General features: G+C 40.4%; 1 protein-coding gene across 1 annotated transcript in view; it reads right to left on the bottom strand.

Annotated features, from left to right (window-relative positions):
- Positions 1 to 1,841: 1,841 nt before the first annotated feature.
- LATS2 (large tumor suppressor kinase 2) overlaps positions 1,842 to 13,105 on the bottom strand; it is a 47,361-nt gene continuing 36,097 nt past the window's right edge. Inside the window, exons 3-7 of the mRNA XM_082498640.1 lie at positions 10,745 to 12,282; positions 7,371 to 7,953; positions 6,552 to 6,734; positions 5,205 to 5,311; positions 1,842 to 4,500 (exon numbers count right to left, since the gene is read on the bottom strand). Coding sequence (XP_082354766.1) covers positions 4,006 to 4,500; positions 5,205 to 5,311; positions 6,552 to 6,734; positions 7,371 to 7,953; positions 10,745 to 12,282 — 2,906 coding nt within the window. The 3' untranslated portion in view covers positions 1,842 to 4,005. The remainder of the gene's footprint in view (positions 4,501 to 5,204; positions 5,312 to 6,551; positions 6,735 to 7,370; positions 7,954 to 10,744; positions 12,283 to 13,105) is intronic.

The raw sequence follows: 13,105 nt of genomic DNA, 5'->3' as shown, positions 1-13,105 counted from the left end.
TTGTCCATGTCACCAGGCTCCAGCTTCTTCTGCAGGGCTTGGAGCCACTGTTGCATTTGCAGAAGGTGACCACAGCTTTACAGATCAGATCCTCAGCTTATTTTGATAAGAATGAGCCCGGGACTCTGTTTTTACCGAGTGCTGCTCACTGCTCATTCGCTGCTCAGAACAGAAACCAGAGGAAGGCACAACTTCCGTGTTCTCACTGCAGCAGATTTCTTTGCCACGAAAAACATTTTTACACTTTTTTTGTGTGTGCTTTAATTGTTGCTATTTCTACATTATCTATTCCTGAGATTATCTCCTATGGGAAAGATTTAATATTTGTAATTCCAATAATAATTTTAGCAACAGTTGCCATTTTCTGCCAATGTTTCTGTATTTTGTGATGGAACCAAATTAGATGTTCTAAATTCTTCTTCTCACTGTAGTTTCTCTAGGAAAGCTTTTAAGGCAATTATTTCATACCTCAAAAATTACAGGGAAAAGGAAAGAATTTTCTTATGAGATGGATATTCCATCAAGTTCCAGGCTATCGTCTGCTTCCTGCATAGTTAGCCTCATTCTTCCATTTCCATTTAAAAGTCAAATGCTTCTCTCCGTCATTTACCTTTCATGTTATTCAAGCTAGGTACCTGCTTATGACTTCTACTGGTAGCTCTTTTGCATCCAACTGGGGATAATTTGCTTATCAAGAATCATTGCTGCTTCTTGGCAAATCCGGCCACGCTGAAGAAGACAGGTATGAAAGGTTGCAGAGGCCCTTTCTGTTCCTGTGCCACCGGCATCACTGCATTATAAAGTTTCCATTCTGGAAACAGCAATTACTTACATTTTCTGAGGCAATTATGTAAGACTTTTCTACACACAGTTAGTGGTGTTACTGTGCACACATGTCTTTGCTGAAACCCAGGAATGAAATTCCTGTCTCGCCGAGATCAGCAGCAGGTTCAACCTTGACTTAGTAAAGTTTGGATTACATCTCCAATGTCACCTGTGGCCTTAATTAATAAACTCCTTACTTTCTGTCAGGTATAAATACATCTAGGGGTTTTTATTTGTCGTTTGGATTTTTTAAAGTAAGAGATTTTTGTTTAAACAAACATTGAATTAACATCTTAAAAGAAGATATTATACGCTTTTTGCAGGAAGTTCAGCAGAACTCAGAACGCTTAGAGCCAATATATGGTATACTGTTTACTTGTCCAAATTTCATAAAATTTACTCCAAGTTTCTGTTTACCCCTGAAATGTCTGCAAAGAATGTGAGCCTTCTAGAGACAGCACCTGATAAGCTAGAAAGATTTGTTTTTTCAAACGAGTTCTTCTTTAGGTGAAATAGGAGCTGGCTTCTGTTCCCTGCAGCATAGATTTTAAATGAACAATATATTCGTTGTGGAAGCACCTGCTTCCTTCTGGGCTAGGTTCTCTTGTTGTGCTTAGTTGCGAAGATTCTGTATTTGCCGATGAATTGTTTACGTTTTAGAAATACATCAGAGGCAACAGCCAGAAGGGGCAAGCACACTGGTTGCAGATGCCCTGGCAGAGCCACCACTGCTGAGAAAGTGATTGTGCCGAATTTTATGCCACCTACTGACCTGGTGACACCGAAGCAAGTTTTACCCAGGAATCTCACCCCTTATTCTCAATGGCCACGAGGACAGAAGAAATTGTCTTAATGTACCCAGCGATCCCACATCAAATACTGCAGGAGAGGTGAGATCTGGGTCTCGTGTTTATAATTCAAACCCATCACTAGCATTACAAAAACAACCCAATTAAAATTTCTGCCCTAAAATAGGCAGAAATTATCCTTTTCAAGAACACGTAACGCGTTTTAGATTTTGATTCAGATTTTTAATAAATTGTGCCAGTAGAAGCTTTCAAAGGCAATGATATATCAATAAATAACAGTTAAATTGAGTTCCTGAGAAAGAACCTACCACATGAAAGAATGTCAGATAGATGTAAATAACAAAAAAGCATTACTATATAAAAAAAGCAGTAATACTGAATCTTACATAAACTGTCACAACACAAGCACTGCATACCTCAGAACATTCCTTTCATACAAATGTAAACAAATACACAATCATTTTTGTTTAGTTTAGGCTGATGAATTTATATGTTGTTGCTTAGATATCTAAACAATGGGTAGGATAGGATATGCTAAAACATTAAGGAATAATATGTGGAATAATATATGGAAAAAATAATGAAGCTCCAGATTTAAAAATAAAATAAAGCAAAAACACATTAAAGGAGTGTTTTCCTCAGATGTTATTACGTCAATCACTTTAAATAGGACTGTTACACTAATCTGAATTAAGGATTTTTTTGTGTGTTTACTTATTTAGTTATATATAATATATATGCAAATATGTATGGCTTAATTATCTTTAGTATTCTGATATCACCTTGAATAATTCTCACTTATACATATACCAAAAAATGCATATTTTAACATAGCTAAGAATTGATATTTCAAAGTATGCCTATAATTTGACAGAAATGCAGGACTATTGTGCTCCATCACAGCAACATTTTTATCTACAGACAACAGGACAGAATGACCTACGAATGATGCAACAGTTTCAGATGTCAGTGCCGAAAACATTAGGATCATAAACAGATACACAGCCAGTCACGTGTAGGGATCTGATGTCTGGAAAAGCCACGTACCTCCAGGTTCCATAGATGTCCGTGGAGCTGCACGCACTTAACATCAGCCTCATCGCACTTGGGATCTCGGTGTGTTATGGGAGCACAGCTTTAGACCTTCTGTTTTGAAGACGTTGAGCTACATATGTTAGTACTGGTGCTCTGCATTACTGCTAGTATTAAACAACGGACACTCTGCTCCATGCTACGTGAACGAGCCTAGCATAGGCTGTTGCCACAAATCAGCTTTGTAATAGTGGTCTCGCTATCGATCCTTTGTGGGGAAACGTGTGTGCCGATGATACTTGTTTACTAAAACGATCTATTACATCAGACCACAAAAATCACTATTCAGTTATAACCTTTGCAATCTGTTTTACAAAATTAATATTGGATACAATCATAAGAGGAAACCACCCACACAATACATTACCAACACACGGTTTAAAATGGTCTCATTTTAGACCCTTAGTAAAAATGGATCCACAGGACCTGCCTGTGAATGGCAAGAAAAGGCCATTTCAAATAGAAAAACACTGCTCATGCAACATTCTTCACACACTAGACAATGAAATCACACCCAAATTGTCACTTGCTCACACTTTCTATTATACTCCAATAAGCAGAAGGAAATAAAGCAGCTTTAAGGTTATGTCACAATTTTGAAATGTGGAAAATACATATAATAAACAAAAATCACGGTGCGAATACAATGGCATCAGTAAATTTAGAAAATTAGAGAGCAGGTTTGTGGTTTTTTTTTTCATTTTTCTTCTTTTTTTCATTTCTCTTTCTTACATTATTGCACAGAGACCTTTCATCACATGTTCTTCAGCTTTATGCATCTTCCTAAATGTGAAATAAGTGCTATGGATAAAATAAAAATGTAGAAAAGAAGAACAGCAGCATGATTTGTCAAAGTTAATCCCTATAATTTAGTAGGAAAAAAAACAACCCTGCTATAAACAAAATATAAGTGCTCTTTATTCATTTAAAAAATAACGTTGACAGTTGCAGAAGTCTGTAAATCTGAATCTGAGTAGGGGGATGCTGACCTCAAATAAAAATAGGCCTAGAAATGACAGACTGCTGGCCTTGCAGATTTTGGTGAAGACCAGGATTTCAAGTGTAATTATCACCAAAGTTATTTACAGTAAAACTGACCTGAACTTTCAAGAGTGCCATCTTCAGGACCTGGCCCTGCAAGCTTCTGACTCTCCAGGACAACTCCAGCTTCAGCTGAAGTTACACCTGAACAAGCACTGCAGGATCAGCTCCTAAAGGATCAGTTAAAGGCCCTACTGGATTTGAGATTAGTCTTATCTGAAGTACTCTATACAGTAATTTACACATATACAGGCTGACAAGCTCCAGTCTGATCCACCACACCTTTGTCTTCTGTACCTGATTTCTCAGACTGGCCAACTTCCATTCCAGAAGGTTTGGGATACCTGAACGGATACCCGTTGTCATCGAAGAACCTTCGGAAAGTAAACTCGTAAAACGCATGTTCTGTGTGTTTGCTATTGGAAGAGGCTAGTGGATCCCATGTCCTGGTGCTGTCACCGCTAGCATCGTTCCAAGGACTTTCTTCTTCAACTGGATCAAAATTTGAAGTGTCCATTGGATGGCTGATCTTTGGAACATAGGGAGCTGGCTGCCTACGGATATCGGTAGAGAAGTCCATCGAGTGAAAGAAAGAATGGGCCTTAATATCATCTGCTCCATTTCTTCCAAGCCTGTCCTCAGCAGCACAGCAGAGCTTTGTGATGAGATCAGTTGCCTCAGGGCTTAGCTTGATCTGTGAGGGAATGTGCAGTGTGCTTTCCCAATTTATCACCTGGAGGTGAGAAAGGTATTAAACAACTTCTAATCTTGGAAACAAATCCTTCTGATTGTCAACTGTACAGAAGTATACACATAACTAGTCAATTCACAGTCTGTACAGCTATTTTAGAGGCTCAAGAACCCAATGGTTAGATTGCATCAGCTGTTAATAATTACTTTAATGAATCACGAAACATTGAGGGATAGCAGATAAAAGGAGTGATTCCATTTAAAAAAAGGCAAATTCCTTCCTGAATGCTCCCATGGTCCCATTTGAGAACACACTCAGTTTACACATGACTTCATGGAATAACTTCAAGGAATTACTTCCTTTCGTCTCCAAAATGCAAACTAGGAAAGTGGTCATGAGATAGATCCTTTCTAATAAAAAACTACTCACTGCTTGACCTTGAAACACTTACATTGCCAACTGTAATTATCATTGGTACATCAGCTTACTCAAATCTGATAGGCACTCTAAGGAATTTAGATGGATGAACTTGTGCTGAGAAGACTCATAAAACTAATAGCTATCTGTGCAGTTGGACAAGTCACTTCCAGTCTGATATTCAGTATCTTCATTGATTGGGAAGGGCTTTTGTACTCACTGCTCCCTTCTCTAGTAAAACAAGAGGGGATAGGTCTGTGCATGGAGGAGAAGGGAAGGGAAAAGGTTAAAATTTTGCTACCACAGCTTGGAATTCTGCTTCAACTTACCTTCAGTTGGGTTTCTGTGGGTGTAGGAGCCAGAAAAGGAGGCTGTCCCACTAACATCTCAAAGAGGATCACACCAACACTCCACCAGTCACAGAGCTGAGTGTATCCTGAAAGGCAGGTCAAAAGGTTGTCCTCCACCAACCAAGGAGAACGTGTATAGAGCTACTTGCAATTAACTATCAAAACATACAGCAGATTTCTGTCTTTTCTCAAACAATCTGTGACCTAAAAACAAAGGACTCCCAATCCACCTTCATCATAAAGTCATTTCTGCTTGCTGACTGCTGTCACTAAAGATCTAATCCTGTTGTCTGGGAATATTTCTGAATAAATTTAATTCTCAAAAGTGAGTGGTGAAATCGTACAATTAGAAAGAATGAATTTTTTTTTCATGCCCTGTCCCACAACTACATCACTACACAGCACAAACTGGACCTCAAAAAATAACAAAAAGTTTTAGTGGCTGATGTCCCCCCTAGGTTCAGTGGAGACGACACCATGAGTTTGAAAAGCTGTTGAAAGACACAGCCTGGCTCTATAGACAGAAAAAAAAACACCGATGACTTTTTTAGCAAGTTCCAAGCAGAGGAATAATTTCAATCACTTAATTGCTGTGACAAGACAAATATGTTTGAGATATCCGAAAAAGCAATGGATTTAAACAGCGATTTCAATGGAGATTTGTGTCACTGGATGATGTAGGGTCCAATGTGAAATCTCTCAACTTGAAAAAGATCAGGCTCTGATCTCCTTACTACAGTTTTACAGAACCGACCATGTCTGTTCTGCATGGATAGCCACCGAGCAGTGTCTAAATTCCTCAAGCCGGGCTTTTGAATGCAGGGCATCCAGCGTAAATTGTGGAAGATGTTTTGTTGGGTTTCCCCAAGATTCTGGCTGGGAGTCTGGAGGACATGTTTCCATAAGTTTATGTAATCCATATTGAAGTGGCCTGTCTGAATCGGTGATTCAGAACCATCAGCTGGCTACTCACTGGTCTATGTAAACTTGCTAGCGCTCATAGGCGTACTCCATAAGTACAGATAATCTGCTTTATTCTTGAAAAGTATCACTGCCAAGATCATCTGACACATTTATTAGCAGCCTCATTCAAAGGCCTCAGAGTGTAGATATACACAGACACACAAAGTATGACCACCATCAATGTCAGCAATGTGATGCTAAACAGTGGAGCATGTAGAGAAATCTGTTCTCCCTAATCTGAGCTAAGTGTTTCCAGCCTTCAGAATGACAATCTTCTAAAGCAGCAATCTTATTTAAGGAAAAAAAAAAAAATTTCAAAGCACTGATGTTCACTTAAATAGGAAAAAAATACAGGTTATCTACCTTTACGAAGCAGGACTTCAGGAGCAATATAATTAGGTGTTCCAACTAATGAGTGGGCTAGACATCTCTGATGCTGCTTCTTAGCTCTTTGTTCCAATGTCTTCAGCCTATCTCCGCATCTACAATTGGACACATCATCCCAAAGATCACTGGGCTCCATGCTGTCTTGTCTGATATGGCTCCCTTTCAAATGGGAGAGAAAGTTTACATTCATGGTCACAAAATATAACAAACAAAGATTAAAGTATTTATCAAGATCTAGTTGTGTCATCTTCTACTCTTACTGAAGAACAGCATTTAAACTTTAAACCCAAGGCATTTCTTTTTCCCCTCCCCTTCACAATTGGTCTTCCATAACCAGCAAAATGCCTGTCTCAGTGCAAGGAAGTATGCTCCCATATGGGAGACACAGAACAATGGAGTACATTTAGATTAGCTATACCAATTGTTTATGACCTTTTTGCTAATAGACACCAATACTCCTCAATGGCACACACAGGAGGTGCATGGACTACTTTAAATCTGTGATTAAATTATTTCATCATCAAAAGAGACCCTCCAAACAAGTATAAACCGAAAAACTGCTCCTGCTGCAGTGGTCAGCCAGATTACTGACAGGGATTTAAACAGTATTGGAAACAAAGGACTGGAAACAAACTAATGGAATGAGTTAGTGAGAGACAGACACATCATATTGTCATTGACTCTTTGTTAATGTACACACCTCTGTTTTCTGAACTGGCATTTCTGCCAAGACATACCTCTTTGTTTCAAAACATGTAATGCAATACCATCACAAAGAAAGCCTAAGAACACTACCTTTCTGATAGTATTTTGAATTGTGAGTCCACCTGAATCCAGTACATAGTCCAAAGTCAGTCAGTTTGATATGCCCATCAAGGTCTATCAAAATGTTGTCAGGCTTGATGTCTCGATGAATAAATCCCATTTTGTGCACACTCTCTATAGCCAAAGTGAGCTCTGCAATATAAAATCTAGCCAGACGCTCTGGAAAGACCTCCATTCGAATCAGTAGACTCATCATATCCCCACCAGGGATGTAGTCCATCACAAAGTACAAGTTCTCTTTATCTTGGAAGGAATAATAGAGTTTAACCACCCACTCATTGTCTGCTTCAGCAAGTATGTCCCTCTCCGCTTTGACGTGAGCCACCTGGTTCCTGTTTAGCACATCTTTCTTTCGCAGAGTCTTCATGGCATACAGGGCATGGGTATCCACTTTGCAGGCCAGGCATACTTCTCCAAATGCACCAATACCCAGAGTCTTGATTTTCACAAACATAGATTTGTCCATTTTGGCCCTTTTAAGTCTGTTGTAGTTGGACTCCTTCTGGTAGAGAATCTTCCTCATTTGTTCCTGTTCTGCTTCACAAAGGCCAGCCTTTACGAAAAAAGCAAACCACAAGAGCTAGTACTGTTACATTCATAGCAAGAGAACAATAAACTAGAATTCCCAAAACGCATTTCTCAGAAAAATTAATGAAGAACCAGAAAAGGTGTATTAATGAGAGATATACTGTCTTGTCTGTCTGTTGAGGCATTACTGAAATACTAGCAAATTCACTGTGCCCTAACTTGTTACCTGAATTTGCCGTATCTCCGACTGGTCTGCCTTTCTCATTTGACTGAACAAAGAGGCATGGGGCAATACTGTCAGAAAGGGGAATGCAACAAAACAAACCTGATCACGGGGTTTGGTTTACACCTTTCAAATGTGCACTTTGCTACTGCACTCCACTATATGTATGGGCACTGCAGTACACCTTAACATAAACTGAAACTTAAACCTAAATGTAGCAGTCCACTTTGTTCATGAATGGTTCTCCAGGGCAACTCACATTAACAGTTGCTACCTTGAGTGCTGTTTGATTGTTGTGTTTTGTGTTGTAATTAAGAAGCTGGTTTTGACCTACACATTCCCAAGTGCCTTGGGAACCACCTTCTTTAGAAACTGCTTTTCTTCTCTGCCATATACAGTCTCTGGTCTCAAAGTCTGTAGATCTCCTGACCATCTGTTCTATAAATTTCTCCCTTTTTCCTCCCAAAATACATGCATATAACCCTCAGCTCTGGCCTCCCCCCAGCCACTGCAGCCCAGATCCTGGTGCTATTTCCCCTCTAAACGTATTATTTCCCCTCTGCACCTAAGCTGTAAAAAAGCTGGCTTGTCTACCTCCTGTCCCCAGACAGCCTCTAAGTAACTGCAAGTAACATTTCACATGGTTGCAGGGAGAGACCTCCTGAGAAAGGGAGAAGCAGCAGTATCCAGCCAGACTTTCCTCACCCTTCAAGACAGAGCCTGCACGCTGCCAATACTGCCAGCTTTGGTGCCTGTCCCTCTCCTGAGAGCCACCGGTGGCCTTCACCAGCAGAAACCCATGGGCTGATCCCCAGCATCCCCTGACAACTCATCCTCTGCAGCATGCCCTTTTCTTTTGCATACCCTGTTTCCAGAATCCTGAATTAACTGGCATCCAACTGAAGCACTCTGAAAGGAAGATTAGCGCCTGGTGGGAAGGGGCAAAGGGGAGGAGGGTGGAGGGAGTTGAGGCTGACTGATTAGCAGGCTAGACACCCAAGCATACACTCACAGGGCCGCTGCTCAGATTGATTTAATTTTACATCTGGAGTCTATGTCTTTAAAGATGAATGTCGGCAGCCAGACTATGCAGTGAGATCCCCACGGTATAAAAATGAAATCTGTATGAATAAAGGACAGAGGAGGTCTGCAGGAACTTGCGGAACAGGTAGGATGAATTCTCAGACTGAAGGCACCAGCCAAATCAAAACAAGTAATGCTGTTTTTAAAATGTAAGGCAAGTACATCAATCCATAATAAAGGAAGTGTTTATTGTTTTAAGGTAAAATAATTAGTGTGTTGTGCTCTTGTTTAATTTGAGACTAATGCGATATTCAGATAGCCAAAATCTCCTGAGTTCATAGTGAATTACTCCAGCCAGTGATGAGGTTGCTAGGGAAAGGAGTTGTTTTTGTTTATAGCTGAATTATCTTTGAGTTATGAAGTGAGGGAAAGCTGACGAGTCAGAAGAGAAGAACTAACGCAATTAGCTGTTTTACTTCTCCAGAGATCATTCCCTATCTCGACCTCAGGAAAATATTCACTAAATCCAAGCAATGCAACACAATCTGTACTTGCAGTGAGGACAAACTATTAACTGCCACTAAAACGCTCGACCTTTCAAGAGAATTTAGAATCATATTGGTTTAATTTTAACCTCAACAAACAAACTGCTGAGTTTTCTGGAGCAATGTAGGCATCAAATTAACTCACTCCAGAAATTGACTGTGCTAGGGAAGATCGAGGAGTTAATTATTATCCATTATGCATTAATAATAGCTTTCCTTAGAGTATATCCTTAAATACAAAAGTAGACTAGTCATATTCTAGTCATGCCTGGGAAAAAAAACCTCTTCCACATTTAAAAATTAAAAACAAAACTGCCAGAGCAACCATCAGAACTTGGCAGCTTTGTTTTAAGCAGCTCTACCAGTGAATCAGGTTAGATTTGAGAGCTACAATTAAGCATGAAAGAAGCTCTCTTACTCAAAAAGTGCACCTCCCTGAGACCTGCTTCTAGAACAAGTTCTAGCAAGGGTCCCAAGATAGGTTCAAGCTGTCCAAGATATGATTACTTGCACAATATTATTACTTACATGTGTTCAACAGACAACTTCCAGTCAAGTATTACATATTCATCTCAAAATATGGCACAGTGAATATACTGCCAAGTTGAACCATGGCTTTGGTGTATGACTGGCTACCATGGAACCAGGAGGGAGAACCAGAGCAAAGAGAAAACCTTTTACAAAGTGTTGCAAAAGCTGCCAAAATATTGCCAGGGTTATCTCAGCCTCAAACGTGGCTTCTGAGTTCTTGCCTACGCAAACATACTACTTTCCTACTGTGTGGGGGGGGGTTGCTTCATTTTACTTTTCTGGTATGAAGATACATTATTTCACATCTCAGGTTTTTCAAATAGCCTCCCAGACCTGCATCCAGGCTTCTAAGTAAAAATAGTCTGGTACAGGGAGGTGTTGGAAACCTACTACTTCCCGCAAAGCCTGCTTTTATAAATTCTTTGACTGATTAAAAATAGTAATAATCAATTTGACCCCATTAGCTTTTATTATAACAAAACAAGGAGAATTACTTTAGCCATTTCTTGCTCCAATTGTAATCTTCTGTTGATTTTCTGCTGGTAGGTCTTTATGACATTTTCTACATGTTGCTCCATGTAGAACTTGAAGGCAAAAGGTGAGTAGCTCTTTATTCGGGACTCTCGCTTTTCCTCATCTTTGCCATTTTTTCGCACAGGCACTGGAGATGTCTGAATCTGCTTTTTATCCTTGCTTGGTTTTTCAGCTTTAGTGTTCTTGCTGCTTTTGTCATTTCGCTCACTGTTCTCCTCAGCCTTATTGCACGTTGAATTGGGGACTACACGGAGGGTCTGCTCTACGCCCATACATAAGCAGTTGATATCAAACTGCTCAGAGCTACCAGGAAGTAACAAATGCTTGGGATACGGTGGTGGTGGACACCGTAGTTCCTGGTTACCGTAATCCACATCTAATTGATAGGCATTAGCTGCTCCAACAGGTGGCACATGCTGCTCAATGATCTCCAAGCCATCCACAGCTGGTGCTTGCGCAGGTAACCAACCAGGATGGGAAGGCCCCACTGCAGTCTGAGGTTCAGGTCTCATCACTCGCATGCTTTTCACTGGCTGGAGAATATGAGCAGATGTGACTGCTGTGATCGTGTTTGGAGACGTAATTGAAGTATCGGGTTTTCCTGAAGGAACCTGTCTTATAGACACTGTCACTTGTGGTTGTTGCTGGTGGTTGTTAAAGGAGTTTGTTCTGCTCGGCACTGTGGCATCGGGTCTGAAGGATACATGTTGCCGTGGAGATGTTTCTATTCCTGGATTTTGTAAAGAATCTCGGCGTGACGGTGTTGCTGCCTGCCACTGCTGAACTTGAGGATTATTCATGTCATAGAGGTCCATGTTTAGGCTATTTCTAGATGGAGTTAATAGATTTTGTGGTGGACTGTCTGAAAATTCATTAGCAAAGGCTGGACCTCTGGATATCACATGCATTTGATGAGAAGAAGGACTTGTCTGTTTGTGATGGGAATGTGATATATACAGGCTTGCTGGTGCCTGCTGAAATGCATGACCAGAATTATTCTGAACAACTGCCCCTTTATTTGGGAGACTGGTGTAGCCTCCCTCCTGCTGCATCTTGTTTTGGAAGGATGGACTCCGCTGGACACCATACCCCATAGGTTCCCCCTGCACCATCATATGCTGCCTACTGTAATGCTGGCTGTTGGAGCCATGGGATGCCTGCAGCTGCAAAGCTTGACTGCTGTGATTAGCCACTGGATAATTAATCACAGAAGACTCGATATTTGCAGGGTATGTTTTCTGCTGATGGCTTGTTGGTGTGCTGTGAGTGCCTACTCCAGAGGGTCGCTGTACAGGAGCATTCATAGCAGTAGACTGTGAAGTAGAGATTAAATAGTCCATGTATGGCCTTGGAACTTCAGTAAGCACATTTGCACCTTCTGCTCCAAAGCCTGTCCCTTCATAGGCTGTATTACTGATCTGATGGTAGGACGGAAAAGATTCGTTTGATCCTTCGAAGCTTGGCCTGCGGGTTACATTATTTGGCACAATACCCTTTCCTTTATAAAAAAGAACACAGAAGAATGTTAGGAAACAATTCAGGTGAACCAATTACTTTACATTACTCATCCATCTATACATACAGACATACACACACATGCACACACACTGTGTAGGGAATATGTGTTATAAAAACACCTTCCACAGTCTAAATTAAGCACTCTGAACATTTAAAGTTATAGGTGCCAAGTATTACTACTGATAACGAGCTACTGGCCCACACCACCACTCATGCCAGGAATCATCAGGGAGTTCTACTAAATCATGAAAACAGAAGCACAAATTCTTTAACTATGAAATCATCAGATTACACTACTGCCTGTTTTTTAAAGTTGGACCAGTATTACCAGTCATTACTCACAGATAGGAGGAAGCTACAAAGCAGGGGGTTAAATACAGCACCAACAGGAGAAAAAAAAACTTCTGGAAGGACTGTCAAAACAACTTAAAGTCAACATTACTATAAGCTACTAGGTCATCACACAGTCCACATCTTCGGCACAGTGAGTTCACTGCTCGTGCTGGGGATCTGTTTACATCTCTCTGTTCCATCGTTCTCCTCAAAAATCCTTGTCTCCCTCTTGTTCATTTGCAACAAAGCCATCACAAAGTTTGTCCTGTATTCTTTCCAACATGTTGGACACAGAGTATCCCCTCATATTACTCATCTTCCATCTGTTTGGAAGGCAAATCTTTCAGGGTGTCAATATGTTAATCTTAGCTTGAAGAATGTGCAGAGACAAGATAGCAGCATTCCTACACTGGAAGTGCCAATGGCACTTTTCATCAGCTCTTTGATCTGAGGACAAATTGCAGGTGTAT

Source organism: Vanellus vanellus (genome assembly GCF_965231255.1).
Source record: "Vanellus vanellus genome assembly, chromosome: 1".
NCBI lineage: Eukaryota > Metazoa > Chordata > Aves > Charadriiformes > Charadriidae > Vanellus > Vanellus vanellus.
Note: the sequence above shows the minus strand (reverse complement) of the source record. Positions and strands in the feature narration are given on the sequence as shown.